The sequence below is a fragment of the Hyaena hyaena genome, unplaced genomic scaffold (genome assembly GCF_003009895.1).
Source record: "Hyaena hyaena isolate Hyena2069 unplaced genomic scaffold, ASM300989v1 scaffold_370, whole genome shotgun sequence".
NCBI classification, from domain to species: Eukaryota; Metazoa; Chordata; class Mammalia; order Carnivora; family Hyaenidae; genus Hyaena; species Hyaena hyaena.
In genome coordinates this window covers 1,144,555-1,164,619 of record NW_024081001.1, presented here as the reverse complement: position 1 = coordinate 1,164,619, position 20,065 = coordinate 1,144,555, and the positions used below count along the sequence as shown (strand labels likewise).

General features: G+C 36.4%; 1 protein-coding gene across 2 annotated transcripts in view; it reads right to left on the bottom strand.

Annotated features, from left to right (window-relative positions):
* Positions 1 to 20,065, bottom strand: part of PPP2R2A (protein phosphatase 2 regulatory subunit Balpha) — an 81,457-nt gene that overhangs the window by 7,726 nt on the left and 53,666 nt on the right. For both annotated transcript variants that reach the window (XM_039250424.1, XM_039250425.1), the window contains exons 4-7: positions 9,365 to 9,530; positions 3,261 to 3,373; positions 2,179 to 2,356; positions 380 to 544 (exon numbers count right to left, since the gene is read on the bottom strand). In XM_039250424.1, the coding sequence (XP_039106355.1) occupies positions 380 to 544; positions 2,179 to 2,356; positions 3,261 to 3,373; positions 9,365 to 9,530 (622 nt within the window). The remainder of the gene's footprint in view (positions 1 to 379; positions 545 to 2,178; positions 2,357 to 3,260; positions 3,374 to 9,364; positions 9,531 to 20,065) is intronic.

Here is a 20,065-nt window from a genome sequence, read left to right as displayed (position 1 = left end):
AGCTCAAAATAGAAAGCAACAAAGGGAAGGCAAGGAGAAAAGAGAGAAGGGAAAGGAAGAAGGGAAGAAAAATAAAACCTGCTCTACTTGAAAACAGAATTGGAAAGCCTAACCCCAGGTTCCTCCAAAATAGCATTCCATTTAAAAATACATCCACTGGGACATCTACAGACATGCTCCCAGGAGGGCCTTTTATGTGTCCCAGTGGGATAAGCTGCCATGCCTCAGGTGGGGCCAGTCAGCTTGGCAGAGGGTGCGGGAGGCCCTGGACACAGAGTTCCCAGATCACCAACCTATATAAATGTGGTCACCACATGGCACACTAGTTTCAGAAAACCAGAAAATGTTAGCATTTGAAAAAAGGACACAGTAAACTTACGTTTAGAATGCCTATCACAGAGGGCAGAGGCCCTCATGTCACATAGCCGGATGGTCCCCTTACTGCTGCTGTATACAAACGTGTTGCAGCTGTTCGGGTGGAACTCGGCCGCTGTGATCACCTCTGTCAGCTCTTCCATATTGGCGGGCTTGATATCCACAATATCTGAATAGCACTTTATTAAGGAATTTCCACTTAGAAAAAAGGGCAAATAGAATTTTACAGTTCTCAAATCATTCATTCATAAATTAAACGAAGCACAAGTATTAATTCTGAATTGCATTCTACTCCTTAAAGGAGTATAAATCCCAGAGGGATTCTAATCCTTGGGAAAGAATCTTAGAAGAAATCATGGTTAAGTTTTAAATCCTGTTAGAATGTAGAGGGGCCTTTTTTTCCTGAGTATGATACAAATCCCAGAAGCCATAAGGGACTGATTCCATAGGTTATCTTCCTAAATATTAACAGGAATTAGTGTACATTCCAAACAAAAGTAAGAAACTTCAAAGGGAATCTATCTGCACCATAAACAATGGAGCTAATTTACTTAATATAAAAAAAAAGGGAGTTTTAAAAACAACCCCAGTAAGACTATGTGCTAATCCAATGAAAAAACTAGAAAAGAACAAAAATAAAAATGGTTGATAAATGGACTTTTCACTAACTAGGCTGGTAAAGGGACTAGACTGCAGGGAAACAGGCTCTTTCTTTAATATAATATGGGTAGAGCATGAATTCCAGTATGGTGCTAGTTTTTCAAAAGAGTTCTATTTAAAAATACATACAATGACACTAGCAGTAACAACTGCTAACACGTACTGAAACCTTAAAAAAGAAAAAAAAAACAACAAATATATTTATATATAATCCTAGGTTTATATGTACATAGTATATTGTGTATGCCAGGTATGTATAGTATCACACACTTGTACATGTACAGAAAAATTTCAGAAGGATAATATGAACAATGAGAATGGCATTTGGAAAAGTATTTCTATTCACTTTATACCACTATTGCATCATGACTTGCATGAACTGTTTTTCCAACTCTAGTGAGAATATTTTTATAATTACTTTTTAAAAAATTCTATTTTCATAGGACTGCAATAGTATTTAATATACATACTATTATAGCAAAGTACTTAGTACTAAGTGCTGAACTTACTATATATAATAGTACTTAAAATTCCAAGAATCCTTCTTAAAAAATTTTTTTTGATGTTTATTTTTGAGAGAGAGATGGGGGGAGAGGAGCAGAGAGAAAGATACCTAGAATCTGAAGCAGGCTCCAGGTTCTAAGCTGTCAGCACAGAGCCCGATGTGGGGCCTGAACCCACCAACTGTGAGATCATGACCTCAGCTGAAGTGAGACGCTTACCTAACTGAGCCACCCAGGCGCCCCTAAGAAGCCTATTTTAAAAATCAACACATTATGCCCTTTATTAGTAAACTTTCCCTAGTAGCTAATCACTTAAGCACAAAGAAGAAGTGGTAAAGGGATGCCTGGGTGGCTTAGTCAGTTGAGTGACCAACTCTTGGATTTTGGTTCAGGTCATGATTGCACAGTTCATGAGTCTAAGCCCCATGTCAGGCTCCATGCTGACAGTGCAGAGCCTGCTTGGGATTCTCTCTCTTTATCTCCCTCAAAATAAATAAACAAACTTTAAAAAAAGTGGTATAGTAAGAAGCTACTATAAACAGAAAATGTAATACTACATGAAGGAGAGATGCAAATAAATCTAGCGTGGGCACAACATGCCTTCTTTACCGAACACCAAAAAAAGAAACCAAATGGATACTAAAACTCCTGTCTGTAATCTCCAGATGCCAAAGATTAATTCGTAAGTCATCTGCAGATAAATATGTTTCATAATCACTATTAATAGAAATTGAGTTGATGTGATATGTATGAGCATTGGCAAATATTCTTCGTGGACTGGCCTCAACCATTAGATCCATGGGCCTGAAGACTGGCACCTGTCGATAAATAAGACACAAGAAAAAGAGTCATTACAAAATGCTCATTTATTTACAATGGCACTTAAGGTTTGGTTCTTTACTCCAGTTTTTGAAGGAACACTACAAATATTACACAGATTTACTTTTATACAGCAACTGATACTGATCCTTAAAGTGTTGAAATGAGAAGAAAAACAATTTGTTCGATTTGCCTTCTTGTATCTAACAGATAGCCATACTGTTAGAATTTGATGTGTTTTCTAGTTCCAATCTTTTGCTTGAGATTTGCAAAGCAATACATTTCCGGTTTGAAGTGGCTGAAAAGGAAATTAGCCCAGAGCATCTAATTCTTGGTATTTTTTTAGCTAGAACTAGAATATCTGGTCCATTTCTACTTTTTATTTACTTTTTTAAGGTTGTGTTAGCTGACATTCAAACCGTGAGAGCAAAAGAGTGTGACGTACTGGGGCGCCTGGGTGGCTCAGTCGGTTAAGCCTCCGACTTCAGCTCAGGTCATGATCTCACGGTTCGTGTGTTTGAGCCCTGCATCGGGCTCTGTGCTGACAGATAGCTCAGAGCCTGGAGACTGTCTTCGGATTCTGTGTCTCCCTCTCTCTCTGGCCCTCCCCTGCTCACACTGTCTCTTTATTGCTCTCAAAAATAAATAAAACATTAAAAAAAAAAAAAAGTATGTGATGTACTATAAAACAGTCTTGCATTAGGTCTTGGTTCAGCCCCTGGCACAGACCTCTATGTGGGACATGGTTGTTTAAAATGGGAGTTCTTAATGTTCTACTGGGTATAGAATTGCTGGGAGGGGGCTGATTATGTCAATCCTATTCAAGTTCTGCTCAGGACCTAGAATATATAATATGAATATGGAACACTATTCATCACGCTGTCATTTTTCCTAAGTACTTACTCGTAGTGTAGTGACTGTAGTAGGATCTCTATACCTTCCATCCTCCTCTTTCAAATTATATCCTTCTGGTCTTTTGTCCCTTTCACTGATTTTCCATAATTTTATTGTTTTATCTGGAGAGAAAAATGAAAAACTCCTCAAATAAAGAGTAATACTAATAGAAGAAACATATAGGTATATAGAAACATGCTACTTCAGGGCACCTAGGTGGCTCAGTTGGTTGAGTGTCTGAATCTCGGTTTCAGCTCAGCTCATGATCACATGGGACCAAGCCCTGTGTCGGGCTCTACAGTGACAGCATGAAGCCTGCTTGGGATTCTCTGTCTTCCTCTTTCTCTGCCCCTCCTCCCACTCATGACCCCCCCCCCAAATAAATAAATATTAAAAAAAATGCTATCTCATATTTCATCTAAAAGATCCCAAGAATAAAATCACTTATGTGACTTAATAAAAAACAAATTTCCTATTACCTGATGAATAAAAACTCATGTTCAAAGAAATACAGTACAGAAGTCACAAATTTATGTTAATAGCATTCATAAAGTACCATTTGATATTAAAATCAAGTCACAGCCAGGTCCTCATCTTTTAAAAATAAAGCTATGGGGCACATGAGTGGCTCGGTCACTTAAGCACCTGACTTCAGCTCAGGTCATCATCTCACAGTTCATGGGTTCAAGCCCTGCACTGGGTGCTGTGCTGACAGCTCGGAGCCTGGAGCCTGGTTTGAATTCTGTGTCTCCCTCTCTCTGCCCCTCCCCTGCTCATGCTCTGTCTCTATTTCTCTCAAAATAAACAAACATTAAAAAAATAATTAAAGCTAGAGGGGAAAAATTATACATATATGTATGTGTGCATGTAAACACGTCTGTACATATATACAAACACATATACATATATACACTTAATATTTAACTTTTAGTAGAGAATAAACAACAGAGTTAGTTAAGAAAGCTTAAGAATGGCTTTCTTTCCATCCCATACTTCCCAGCAGATCTGTCAAAGACCCCAGAGGGGTGCCAGCGCAGCTTAGTCAGTTAAGCGCCCGACTCTTGATTTCCGCTCAGAAGCCTGCCTACAATTCTCTCTCCCTCTCCCACTCATGTGTGTGCATGCGTGTGCAATCTCTCTCTCTCTCTCCAAAAGAAAAAAAAAAAAAAAAAGACTCCACAATCCACAAATTCCTTCATAGGCTAGATGCCTTTGTTTAAATCTCTTTTCCCTGTTGTATTAGGGATTTAAGCCAAGTTGTTAATAGGGCATAAAAAAAAATTAAAAGCCATGTCCCCAAGTTCTTCAAGACAAAATTCGTAGGTTATCAAGAATATATAAAGTACTATTTTTTAAGTAAATGCTTATTTTGATTAAGTTCAGAGTTACAGTAAAGTTGCAAAGGTAGCAGAGTGTTCCCATTATACCCTTTACCCAGTTTCTTCTAATGTCAACATCTTATGCAACCATGGTATTTCTGCAACATCTTATTTAAGCATTTGTTACAACTAAGAAATTAACATTGTACGTTACTATGAACTTAAACCCCAGAATACTCAGATTTCACCAGGTTTTCTACCAATACCCCTTTTCTCTTCCAGGATCCAAACAACACTATATTTAGTTGTCAACATGCCCTGGTCTCTATGACTTTTAACAATTTCTCCAACTTTCCTGGTTTTTCATCATCCTGACCATTCTGAGAAGCAGTGCTGAGGTACTGTAGAATGTCCCTCAGCTGGGCATGTCCATTTTCTCATCAGACTGCGATCACCGGTTTTTAGGAAGAGTACCGGATGTGAAGTATACACGTATACATGGTATCACCATGACTTTTCCACTGGTGAGCTAGCTCTACTCGTTGTGGCTAAAGCAGCATCTGCCAGGTTTCTCCACTGCACACTCTTTCCCCCTCGTTATACTCTATTCTTTGCAAATGAGTCTCTAAGTCTGGTCCACACTTAAAGAGAGAATTCAGTTACAGTTCTTGTAGGGAGGAGCATTCATCCATATATTTGAAATTCTCCTATAAGAAGCATCCCCTCTCCCTGCTTATTTATTTAACCAATCATTTATTTAAATCATTATGGACTCAAACATGTTTATTTAATATGTCGTTATAATCCTAAATTTGCATTCACATAAACGTTATCATATTCTTAATGGTCTTTTCATAAGCAAATGGGTAAAACACAATTTTAAAAAATAGTGTATGGGGGCACTTTATAAAATTTGGTCATATACAGGGACTCTTCTAGCCTGGGGAAGAAACCTCTTTCTTCTGGGGAAGACTGTGCTGATTAGCCCTGTGGATGCCCTTTGTAAAGATGAAGTGTAAACAGAAAAAAATTGCTAATTTGCTAACTTGTAATCTAATATTTCATTTAACCTCTAGTAGTCTTGTTTAGAGTTATCTTGCAGTTAAGTTATAGGTTTTCTATGTGCCATATATATACACATATACATATATACACACACACACACACACACACACAGTATATAATTTAGGTAAAGATTTATACATTTTAGAGTATTTTACTTGTCCCCAAATGTATAATATAAATAAGTCAAGCCTAAACTCTTTATTTTATAAGAATGAAAAGCTTCCTCTTGCTAATCCCATAACTGTTGGCCTGTCCAAATTCACCGTCACTAAAGATATAAAGAAATCACAATGTACATATCAAACTTTTCATGGGAACAAGGCAGGTCAGCAATAAAATATTTTAGGAACACCTGGGTGGCTCAGTCGGCTGAATGCCCTACTCTTGATCTTGGCTCAGGTCACAATCTCCTGGTTTGTGAACGAGTTCAAGCCCCGCATGGGCTCTGTTCTAACAACCGGGAGCCTGCCTGGGAGTCTCTCTTTCCCACTCTCTGCCTCTCCCCCAAATAACCTTTTTTTTTTTTTTCTTAAAGAAAAGAAATAAAATATTTTAAATATTTTTAGAAGTTAATTCATTTTTGAGAGAGAGCATGCATGCATCTGAGCCGAAATCAAGAGTCAGGTGCTTAACCGCCTAAGCGACCCAAGAGCCTTCCAAAATAAAATACTTTAATAAATACAACAATTTAAAAAAGTCTTAAGCTCTGCAGTAGTGACTTTTTTAGCTGTAGTTTTTGGCCTACTGGAATTATGTGACAATTATCAAACTCCATAGAGCTGCATGCAAAATTATGTAAGTATACGTGCTTTTCTATAAAGAAGATTATTGAATTCCTCAAAGAATCCAATGTGTTTTTTCCAAAAGGTTATGAATCACTGCTCTATGGTGTTTCCCTACACTGTCAATACTAACAAGTAAAGAGTGTTCCGGAAGTCCACAAGCCCCAGTGTCCCTCTCACCATGGAAAGACGGTTGGGAGAGGGAAGACAATGCTACCAAGTTTCCTTTGTGGGAATGCAGCTGTATTATTCAAAAGCTTCTTAGTAACAAGCTGTTAAAACACAAGTTATTTACTAGTGAACTCTATTACTCATATATTCAAGACTCTCACGGCTAAGAGATTAGAGGTGGACATTTCTGCAACATGGAAGAATAGAGAATTCAGAGAAAGCAAAAGGAGATGAAAGAGAAACAGAATAAAACCAACCAGGTGAAGAAACATTAAATAAACTAAAGTCATAAGGAGGGCACTATGAAGTGGTTTAAGGAAGAATAATTTGGGGAACACTGGACAGTTTATGGTGTGACCATGGGAAACCAATGCAAAGCTGAAAGTAAGATTACTTTTGGTCAATCAAAGCTGGGATGTTTAGTCCCATTCCCCACCATTCTCCCACAGTAGTTTCTCATCTTTTAGGAGTGTAAAGGCCCATACATGTGGAAGAGGAGGCATTATTATGCTCAGTCTCACACGGACAACTATACCAAATTACATAAAGTTATTACTCAGATTTAAGGGATGTTCATGTTCTCCCATGATTACTTTCTTTTTAAAAGAATAAAGCTTTCCACATAGAGCTTATGTTCTACTCCTTCAACCCCTTTCCCATCCTGCCACACCCAGACACAACAGTGTGTAAAATTCCCATACCTGTTCTTTATCCTTCCACAGTGAGCTCTACTTTTTAGTACAAAAACATAATGTAGCCCCAAATAACTATTTTATTTAGTACTCTTTAATAACAACAACAAAAAGATAACTATAATGCACTGTGCACTTTCTTTAAAATAATGACTTAAAAATGTACACAGTAAACCTATTTGGGAGACACTGTTGATTTTTTCTACAGAAAAGTACCATAGAGTCACATACCTAAGACCCAAACACTGGGATCCCTAGTGGTTTCTCTCTCCACTGACCCTCTGTAAAATTTACTGTCTATGAAGGCTCATATGATTATACACCGTCTTGCTCATTTCAAATCAGAGTACAGAGAAACCTGCATGGAAGACACATGTGGGTATCTGCTGAGAACTGAAAGATATTTGAGATTTATTCGGTAAGTGAACTGAAATGGGATTTGCTTCTGAAAAATATTGAGGAGGAGAAGAAGCAGCACCTGAAAAAACAACTGTCTATGAACTGAGAACTGTTGAAGTTGGGTGATGGGTATGCAGACTCCATTATTCTATTTCAGCTTTTATTTAAAAAATTTCCCTTTATGAAAAGAATAGAAATTTATCCCATAAGAAGTGAACTGCCGAAATTTTTAAGAACAAAGATCCCAATACGTGAGGCATGGATGCCCCAAAACACTTGGGGCATTTACTTCCAAAAGCAGAAACCGTATAAATGATATGGTCAAGTCTTATTATGATGTGAAACAGCAAGACCTGAAGTGTTATCTGAAATAATGTAGTATGCCACACAAATTTAAACTGAACCAAGATTAGAAGCCAACATATGACAGGAATAAACATAGTTCCTTCATCTACAGTGCCCTTGGTTATAAGATTTAAATCATTTTTATTTCTACTTTTTTTTTTTTTTAATAAGGAGAAGAGAGGCAAATGCGGTTTATGTGAGAAGAGACAGGGCAGCAGGTTTCAATGTGCTGGCTGGGGAGAGCTCTGATGATCAGAAAAGTGGTTCCCTAAGAAGCAGCATCATCACATTCATGATGTCAGCTAGCGGCATCATTTTATGGACCGCATTTCTAAGAACTTGACACAGTGGGTGATGAGGCCTAAGCTGAATGAAAGGGACACTCAGTATTTTCTACCATGTCACCCCAGAAATCTCTTGACTTTATAATCTACAAATGGTAAAGAACAGTAAGATCTAGGTACTAAAATCTAATTTCATTAATAGTGCCTTAAACCAGCCTCAAGAAAGTTTCAATTTAAATTTTTACAGACAACGGCTAGCCAGAACGTGGATGTACCCCTTTAGTCACTCTAATGACTCTCTTCAGACCAAACTCCCAATGATAAACCAAGTCACAACAACTTACAAAAAATAAAATTTAGAGGAACAAAATGAAATGTTCTTAAATTCTGGTAGTCATTACACAATTCTAATTCTTATTTTATAACTTCTCTTGAGCAAACAAAACGGTATAAGAATCATCTACTTCCACCCATGAGGTTTGTTGGGAAGAAGGCAGCATGTCGATTCCAGTTTGTGTCCTTACAGAACAAGCATCAGGTAGAAGAGTGCTCCCTCAGAAAGTACCCTGGAATGGAGACTATCCTTTGAGAAGATAGTGTATATTTATAGTGAAATACTCTTTGGAGAGCTTAGGCACACTTTAATATTTATGAGCACTCACATTTCCTACTCATAAAAATACTGTAACATACTTACTACTATCTCCAGTTTGCCCATGAGGAAAACTTAACTCAAGTATTATTACCTGCTCAAGGCTACTAAGCCAAGAAGTGGAACAAATGGTACCTGATCTAAATCCAATAGTAAAGCCCTTTTTCCCCCACTACAGACTGTGTGTGTATTAAAAGAAAACGGACACCTACAGATCTGTTTCATGGAATTTAAAAACTAAAAGAGAATACAAAAAGGGAAGACAAAAAAGAATTTACACATCCTATGTGTGGAAGACCTATTTCCAGAAATCTCTGAACTATTTCTCTTTGTAAAGGTGAAAAGTATGGTACGGAATAGGCACACACAGTGGGCACGTAAAAGGAAAAAAACATAACACTTACCATTGGTAGACAATAAAAACTGAGCAGCATTTTTCTGGGGTAACCACCTAATTTTGTTGATCTTTTCTTCTATTTCTAAACTTTTCAAGTAGTCAAACTCTGGTTCATGGCTCTGAAAGGTGCTGTAAACATTATATTCTCCTCTGCTATGAGACTGGATTTTGTTCTAAAATGGAAACAAAAATATTTGGACCATTGTTGAGAAGTATTTCAACTAATAATCAAACATGTAATCAATTCCAACAGACCTTGCAAAATTCTGGTTAATTCATTACCTGCATCTTAAACACAGTTATACTGCTTTTTATATTTAAGGTCTTCAAGGAATAAATAAAACAGCTACCCCTAAAAAGGAAAAGCCAAATAAAGGCTAATAATTAGGCCCAATTCAATAGGAAAAGGGTACAGATCAATTTGATTACTAATTTACTGTTATTTAACAAATAGTAGAGGACTACTGGCAAAAAAAAAAAAAATCTAAGCATCCTTAATGATACATTTCCCTCCAAAAAGGGAAAATTACATAGGAAAAGCTTGTGAGAAAAAGCTGGCTGAGGCACACCGCCTTTCTCTCTGCCCACTGCAGGGTCAATCCTCAGTGATTTAATATGACGTACTCTCCTCCTCCCCTTCCTATCCCATGCCTGCCTTTAGGTCATTTCACCACTGAGAAACTCATTAAGAGCTCTCATCAATGTCGTGGCACCACAAGTCCCACCCCAAGACCACTGTCACATAGCTCAGTTACTCATTAAGTCCACATTCAGCATCACTCAGCAAACGTCTCCTCACAAACCCATCAACAATTGTTTACTTAGCCTTCTTGTATTATGAGCCTAGCACGCACTGATGATTTATTTCATTTAGTATCGGTAAGTGAATACAGTTTAAGCTACTGGATAAAGAGACTACTTGTGAACTTCTTCAGTTAACACTAATACCTTAGCAAAAGTCAGTTATAAGCATATTCAGAATTTTATATTTTAACCTATTATCACATGATTAAAAATCTTTCCATCAAAAACATTAAAAGCTTAGTTCAAACAAGAACCTATGGGAAAATAGTTTAAAGGAAAGATATTACTGACAGTCAACTATATTAAAGTAAAACTGAATTGTCATATGAAATGATTAAGGTTATCGGAATAAAAGAATGGCTCATTAGTTATTATTCTCCATACAGAAAGAAGACCTTGCTGAGTCACTTTTTTATAAAACTAGAACATAGGTCTTTTAAAAAAATTTTTTCTTACTATTTATTTTTAAGAGAGAGAGATGGAGGAGCAGAAAGAGAGGGAGACACAGAACCTGAGGCAGGCTCCAGGCTCTGAGCTGTCAGCACAAAGCCCCATGCGGGGCTCGAACTTAACAAACTGCAAGATCATGACGTAAGCCAAAGTCAGACGCTTAACCAACTAAGCCACCCAGGCACCCCTGGAATCATCATCTTAAAAGCATGTTTAGGGCTGTTGTTTTTTTTCCCCCGGTAGCTTGATTACCTGAATCCATCATTCATAGTTACAGTTATATTTGTACCCTCTGATAGTAGCATCAAGTATTACTGAGTTTGCCAATATTAAGAATGCAGGGCATACGACAAACCATAGTCTACATGGGGATTAGACCTTGATCTCATTACCATAATCTTACACCAAATGAGCAACTCAATCCATTAAGTTTATGCTAATATCACTTTAGAAAAAAACAAATCTTCTACCTAAAACTACTGTTTCAAAAGGTTTGTCATGATACTCTCCAAAAAAAACTCTATCATAGCAGTTCAATTTTTAATATGAATGCTGTGTTTTGAACTTAAGAAAGTGAAGTGCACAGTTCCTACTACCTACATTAAGTACTAGTGATATAGAACGACTTAATAAACTCTATCTTCAATAATCTCTATCTTCACGTAACTTGTGTATGTGAAACTTTAGTCAAAGGTAAAAATTAGGGCGCCTGGGTGGATCAATCAGTCATACCCGACTTCAGTGCAGGTCATGAAGTGGTTCTTGAGTTTGAGCCCCACTCAAAGCAGAAACCTGCTTTGGATCCTGTCTCCCTCCCTCTCTCTGTCCCTCCCCTGCTTGTGCGTGCTCGCTCTCCATAAACATTAAAAATTTTATAAAAAAATAAAAGTTTTTTAAAAAAGGTAGAAATTAAGGTCCATTTAATTCAGGTAAGCAATATAGAGAACCAAGGGCAAAAACATATGGTTCTATATGCAAAAACTGGGTCTATATGGGTTATAATATATAAAATGATAAGAAAAGCACAAACATGAACATTATCTTCTGAAACAGAAAAAAATCCTTCACCCTAAAGATTCAGTAATTATTACATGGGTTTAAACATGACCTATTACATGATACAAAAACAAAACATGGAGATGACTGGAAGTCTTAATGGATTTCAAAAAGCATTTTTTCTTTAAACAGGCAAATAAAAAATACATCACACGAAGAGAAAGTTAGGTCTACAAAGTTAAAGATCACAGGCTGGGCTCATGTATTAGCAACTATATTCCCAAAACTCCATTAAAATTACAGTAAAATTTTTTAAATTATATATTCTGAGAGAGAGAGCAAGCATGTGTGCATGCACACACGAGCAGTAGAGGGGCAGGAAAAGATGGAGACGGAGAGAATCCCAAGCAGGCTCTGTACTATCAGCGTAGCCCTGATGCAGGACTTGAATTCACAAACCGCAAGATCATGACCTGAGCCAAAATGGAGTGTCTGACGCTTAACCCACTGAGCTACCCAGGCCCCTACAATAAGGGAATTTTTAAAGACAAATCAACAAGAACCAAGAATAACAGCAGAGATTATGGCAGCAGTAACAAACAGAAGAGGCCTAAAAACAGATGCGTGCACCGGAACTGACTAGTGCAGTGCAGAGAGCCGAATCCTTGGCCAGCAGCTAGATTTCCCCTAAAACTTAGGGAGGTATGTTTATATTATTATAATGATCATGACATGACAGTGAGCAAGTATGAACTAAGTACTTTGGGCAAATATGAGGAAAAGGAAACAGAATTCCCTGTCCTCAGCACTGTGCCACTTGAACAAGCATGCATCAAAGAATGCTATTTTGTTTTAAAAATTCTCCTATAATCAGGGAACTCTTGATTTCGGCTCCTATGCAAGTAGGAAACACGGGCACTTCACAAAAGATAATATCAAATGGCCAACAAACATATAAAACGATGATAAATCACAGTGTTAGAAAAAAGTACAATATGACAACTCAAAACCTCCAAAATATTTGAAAATTTAAAAAGACTGATAATGACGAAGTACTGGCAAAGACGTGTTGTTCATGAGAAAATTGGCAAAACAACTTTTTACTGTGTTGTATACCCTATGATGTAAATAATTTCATGCATGATCAAGTGCACCAAAAAATACGATCAAGAATGTTCATAGGTGCACTATTCTTAATAGCCACAAACTGAAACAACCAAGATGTTTGCATTTACAATATAACAGATAAATTGTAGGTGAGCAACACAAAAGAACATTATATAGCAATGAACATGAGCAAATTATATATACACAAACCTAATACTGAGCAAAAAGGCTAGATACACCCTTATTATGATTTCATTTATAGAAAGCTCTAAAAGTACAAATCAAACTAAGTGTTAGAAGACAGGCTTATAAATATGCTTATATTAGAAGGGGAGGAAGGAGACATTAATGACTTGGAAGGAGAATGAGAAGGGTTATGTGAAGGGTGGAAAGTTCTATTTCTTGACCTAGATGTCAGCTGTGTGATAATCTACTAATGCTTTGTCTGCTTTCTGTGTATATTTCAATAAAGTGTAAAAAAAGTAGCACACAAAGTGCAGCCACTGTGAAAACAGCATGCAGTTCCTCAAAATAGAACTACCTTGTGATTCAGCAATTGCACTTTTCTGTATATATTCAAAAGAATTAAAACAGGATCTCAAAGAGATTATTCACAATAGCTTTGTGATGGAAGCAAACTAAATATCCATTGATGGATAAATTAATAAAGAAACCATGACATACAAACGGACATGAATATTATTCAGCCTTAAAAAAAAAAAAAAAAGCCACAATCTTATGCCACAATATGGATGCACCATGAGGAGATTAAGCGAAGTCAAACAAGTCAGTCAGAAAATGATAAATACTCCATGATTCCACTTAAACAAAGGTATCAAAAGTAGCCAACTTCACAGAAATAGCAAGTTAGAATGGTGGTTGCCAAGGGCTGGGAGCAGGAAGAGGGTAGGAAGTTGTGGCTCAGGGAGTACAGTGTTGCAGTTATGCAGGACTGGGGGTGGGGGGATGTCTAGTGATCTGTTATACAACACTGTATATATGGTTGGCAATGCTGTATCATATACCTGAAAATTGTTGAGAAGTTCCATGTCATATGGTATTTTACCACAATAATACAGCACACAAAAACAAAATACATTATTCTAAGAATACATTTAAATTGTTACCTATAGGAACAGATGAATCTATCTCTATTGTCATCTATAGGGAAAGGTGGATGGAAACGTAAGCAATGTATATGCACCTCCACGCCTATGTGCACAGGTTTGGAGCTCGCCAGGGTTATGCCAAGCTCGAAAGAGCTAACCATGGTGTGTCATGAATTCAAGTATGCCCCTGAGGTTTAAACAAACCAAAACAAAATATAAAACCATAAAATTCAATGGTGTTAGAACCAACCAACCATTTGGAAAGAAGACTGGAACTTCGTTTTATACAAAAGTAAACTCCAGAGGGCGCAACTAAATGCTCAAAAATAAATAAAAGCAACAAAAGTACAATGGTGTATTTCTATATATTTTAAAATGAAAAAGAACTTTTTACTATAAAGACAAAAGTAAAGAGCAGAGAAAGACTGACATCTAACAAGTAAGAAGTGAAATATTTAAAGGTTAAAAAATGTGTACTGGCTAGAAAATTATATATTATATAGGATATATTGTAAAAGGTCCTTAAAATCACTATGAAAAATAACAGTACCTTTTCTTGAAAGATGACAAAGTTCAAAAGTTGTCAATTTATATAAAACATGGTCAGTAAATATATGTATAACTGCTCACTACTGTTAGTAATAAAAATGAAGGAATAATCTTTTGTCCTTAAATTGATGAACAGAAAATGTGATAATGACCATTGTTTTAATGGTCAGAATATGGTCAAAGTCATATACTACTGGAAGAAGTATGAATATTTATACAGCTTCTCTGGAGGATAATCTGTCAATACTTATTGAGAGCCTTAAAAATTTAGATATTCAACAATTCCGCTTCAAAAGTATAACCTCACGGAAAACAATGTTTGCAAAGATGTATGAACTTTATGCATAAACAACCTCAATATCCACCAAATTAAGTAAATTATTAAATACTAGAGCTAATTACATTAAACAGCAGATCAATGTCTATCAACCATATGAAATACTTAAGCACAATGTTTCCTGCTACTCTTCTTCTGCAGCTCCCACGAGCTCCATGTTCATTTAACTTTCGTCACTTAAGTTGTAAAAGCAGACTGGGCATGTTCTTCCAAACTACACATGCACTCCTTTCCACTCAATTACTGCCAACAGTCTCTTCACCTTCTAGTCTAAGATCAACCTGAGCAAACACCAACAGATAGAAAGACTGAAAGTTATGGAGTCACATGTGCAACATGATTCTAATTTTGTAAAACAAAAACACCCAGAATGCATACAGACTGGTCTTTATTCATGAGATGATATGATTCTGAATGTTTATTTGGGGGCGGGGGGTGGGCCTAGGGGGAGGGTCCCAAGTAGGCTTTGTGCTGACAGGGGATCAGCTCCATCTCATAAACCATGAGATCATGACGTGAGCCAAAATGAAGAGTTGGATGCTTGACAGACTGAGCCACCCAGGCGCCCATGAGATGGGATGATTTTGGATTTTTATCTTTTTTCTTTGTGAAAATGATAGTTTTCATACTTTTCACGGTAAACATATTAAGAATAATCAAGAATTGGGGCGCCTAGGTGGCTTAGTCGGTTAAGCGTCCGACTTTCGCTTAGGTCCTGATCTCGCAGTTCGTGGGTTCGGGCCCCGCGTCGGGCTCTGTGCTGACTGCCAGCTCAGAGCTTGGAGCCTATTTCAGAGTCTGTGTCTCCCTCTCTCTCTGACCCTCCCCTGCTCGCACTGTCTCTCTCTCTCTCCTAGAAATAAATAAAAATACTAAAAAAAAAAAAAAAAAAAAAGAATAATCAAGAATTAAAAACAATATCTGAAAGAATGTCACTTGACATTCTATAACAGCTAATTCTAAATATAAATAACAGCGCTGTGCTTTTTACTAATAACTTACTTCTTTTTAAAGAAACTTTATGAAAATGTAGGATTTACTTTGCTCCTTGAACAAAACGTAACAAATTTCAGAAAAAATTAAATGTATTTTATTTGATCATCTCATATAAATGACAATAAATTTTTAAGCTTCCAAACAGAACATGACTAAAATTTAGTTTATTAATGATCCTTTAATGTTATATTTGTAACAGGCAAACAACTGTTTTTTATTTCAAATAGTTTAAAAGAGTTTGACTCTTGTGGGGTGACCCAGTCAGCTAAGCATTTGACTTTGGCTCAGGTCTTGATCTCACCATTTGTGGGTTCGAGCCCTGTGTTGGGGCCCTGTGGTGACAGCTCAGAGCTTGGAACCTGTTTCTGATTCTGTGCCTCCCTCTCTCTGCCCCTCCCCCATTCATGCTCGTGTCTCTCGCACTCTCTCTTAAAAACCTAAACATTAAAAAAATTTAAAAAAAGTTTGAGGCTTGTGAAATGACAGAAATGGTACAAAACAAAATCAATTCATAACTGATAAGAAACAACTATCAATGCAAATATGTGGAACTTTTCTAGAATAAAACAAGCTATAACACAATCGATGTAAAGAACAAAAAAAGAAATTTCTAGGATTTTCTGATCACAATGATGGCAGTGGAATACTTCGAAGATTTTTCAGCTCTTATTAAATAGTAAGTTGTGCCCCTTCACTGAATGCCTGTCCTATACTATATACTAAGCAACACACACTTTAGACAACTTAAGACTCTTAAGGAGTTGGTTTCTCTCTGAACAAGTTTAACACACAGACTGGTTTTTATTCATGAGATGAAATGATTGTGAATGTTTATTTTGAGAGAGAGAGAGAGAGAGAGAGAAGAGAGAGAGAGAGAGAATGAATCCCAAGTAGGCTGTGCTGACATGGGGGCTCAGCTCAATCTCACAAACTGTGAGATCATGACCTGAGCCAAAATTAAGAGCCAGACTGCTTAACCATCAGCAAATGGACCCCACATCTTTAATTAATGTCCAATCAATCCACATTATTTTAGGCATAACATGATATGGCAAAACATACAATGGTCTGCAATTCAAGGAGCCTAATGTCAGTTCTTCAAATTAGCAAATCTGCAACACCCTTTATTCTGACCAAGTTATTTATTTTGAAAAGAGCAAAAGGAGTTATTTGAGAAAGAAACCACATTCAATAAATGTTAAAACTTGTATATACAACTCAATAACAATATGGAAGAAAATAAAAAAGTAGTTCAACACCCTTAAGGAACTGAAAAAGTAAAATACAGTAAAGATAGACATAGTTCTATAAAAGAACGTTTTGTCTGATACAGACACATTTAAAACAGCCATTGTGAAAAGATTATCAGTATATATGTTGGAATAACCTGCCCGTCGATTTAGGAGGGGGTGAGGAAGGTAGAAGGGAAGATCTCTAAATCATATAAAGCAGGGTAATAAATTTCAACCAGATGTTGAATTGAAATGGGAAAATATGAATTACAGCTAAATGTCTAAATAATGTAGAGGCAGAAACCAACAAAAACAAGTAAACAAAACTTAAAGGCAGCCAATCTACAAAACTGAGAAACACAGCCTCATGAAAGAACAGAATCTCCTCACAATACACGGCCTATAACAAATCAATTTAATAAATACAACATCAGAAAAACAGGACACAGAGGAAACAATTTTAATAACTGGAAGTATTAAGAGTAGTTAGATAAAACTAAAATCCAGTAAAAAAATAGCTTTTTAATCATCTATTTGTTGATTTTATTTCTTCTTCTCTGTATTTAGAAATTTTTGGTTGAAGTATAAATTGGTAAAGTTTACTCTAAGAGAATTGGCCAATATAAGACTTAAAAATATTCACAACCTTAGATCTAGCTGCTTAACTTCTAGGAAGTTCTAAGGAAGTAGTAGGTGCTTCCAAGTTTCAACTACAAGAATGTTTTTATAGTGTTATTCATAACAGAAAAGAAAAAAAAAGAAGAGAAAGCAAGAAATAAAGAATCTAAGTAGTATCTTTTTTATTAAATGTTTTATTTTTTTTTGAGAGAGAGATAGAGACAGCATGAGCAGGTGAGGGTAAGAGAGAGAGGGACACACAGAATCCAAAGACAAGCTCCAGGCTCTGAGCTAGCTGTCAGCACAAAGCCGGATGCAGGGCTCGAACCCACGAACTGTGAGATCATGACCTGAGCTAAAGTAGGACACTTAACCGACTGAGCCACCCAGGCGCCCCTAATCTACGTAGTATCTAACAACAGAGATCACATTAAATAAACTTCAGTATGTGTCTGTAATGGAGTGTCACATTATCATTAAAGATGATGATTTAGAATCTTTAACAACACGAAAGATCTTTACATATAGTATGCGAGGGGAAAAAATTTACCACCCTAAATATAATCTCATTTTAGAAAGACAAATCTTTAATACACACCAAAAGTGTGTGTTTTTGTTTGGTGGAGTTATAGGTACTTTCTCTGCCCCTTGTCCATATTTCCTAAATTGTCTGTAATGAATATGAGTTTTTAATTAAGAGGAAAAAATTACTTATAAGAAAAACACAACGAAGTGGTGTATGTGTGAGGTTGAGAAGATGGCAGAGAGAAGAAAAGTAAATTCTAAAATTACTAGGTATTATTAGTTTCATAGATTTGGGTCTGCTTTTTGTTGTTTGGATCTGGGAGGACAATGTTAAGAAATACGGTTAATTCAAATTTCTGGGCAACAGGTAAAGTGAAAAAATAATTTTACTTTAATATGTCAAAAGCATCCTTTTGAGATCTAACCTAGTGTTATGAAAAATAACATTTAGAAGAATCCTACCTGTCTAACAGTTGTTTAAGTGATATTCATACTGACAGGCTTAGCAATCAGGAAAGGCACTTTAAATTGATACTCCACTCTGGAAAATATAATTCTCAAATGAGCTGGAACCTCAAAAGATTACTAGGTAGTTGATACGTGTTTGACAGCTGGTTGGATAGAAATGTGGACAACAGACAGGAGAATAAGAAAGGTGGCTGGATGAATTCATGAACAAATAGAAATGAGGTATTTAAACTCTCAATCCAAACTCTTTCCAACGTTTCCCTCCTAAGCCTACCACTGAAAGGTCATCATTTGTTAATGGCTACTATTAAAAACTCAAGATCAAGTATTTCCCTACTATTATAAAATAATGAAACTGATTTTCCTGTGTGACCTGTATCACCTAGGCTCATTACTTAGAGAAGTCACATTTTTTCTATATTAAACAATATTCAGCATTGTGGATATTCATTCCAATTTATACAGAATTAGCTTTACCTGCTTCACTAGTTACGTGACTTTAGAAAAGTTATTTATCTTCTCTAATCTCAATTCATTTATAATTGGTAATAAATTGAGACACATGAGGTGTGCTTACATCTTCATTACTTTGCTGTGATGATTAAATAAGATTTTGTGACTGTGGCAGAGAAACAAGACATGTGGATTCTAGAATTAAGGGTTCACCTCTTTCTTAACTATAGCTTTGGAGGATTAAACCTGTTGTCTGGGACCCGAGTCTTTTTATTGGTAAAAGGAGACCTCATTACCAGGGGCTGTAATTTGGGGTCCATATACTACCTATTCATGGATGGAACCCAGGGATTTTGTGAACCTGGATGTGGCGGAAATTTACGTATTTTTTTCCCACTAATGTCATTTCTTTCATTTATGGATATAGGTGATAAAACACCATATTAGCAGCATCCATCACTTTGTCACTATAGAAACTTTTTTATTTTTTTAATTAATTTTTAAAATTTATATCCAAGTTAGTTAGCATATAGTGCAACAATGATTTTTCAGATTCCTTAACACCTCTTATCCATTTAGCCCATTCCCCCTTCCCACAACCCCTCTAGTAACCCTGTTTGTTCTCCATATTTAAGAGTCTTTTATGTTTTGTCCTCCTGTTTTTATATTGAAATGACTTGTTTTAAAACCACACCCCAGTTGTTATCTGCAAAAGAATTACTCTATAATAAGTGTTTTTAAAAACACTTTGAAAAGTATTTTTCAATATAGTTTCCTTCCTACTGCTATGTTATTTTATGAAATTAAAATATTCTGAGAAGTCTACAGAACTGACTAGGCTACTAAAGAAATCCATGACACCAAAGGGAACCCCTGCAAAACCTTATAAATTTTAGCACTTAGTTTCTGTGAATGCACCATACACAATAAACTCAATACAGGCAAAACAAATTCACAGTTATCTTTGATAGAGGAGGGCAGCAGTATCAGAAAGGACACAGCAGGTTTCTGAGGGGCCGGGAATATCCCATTTCTTGATCCAGGAAGAGTACACAAGTGTGTTT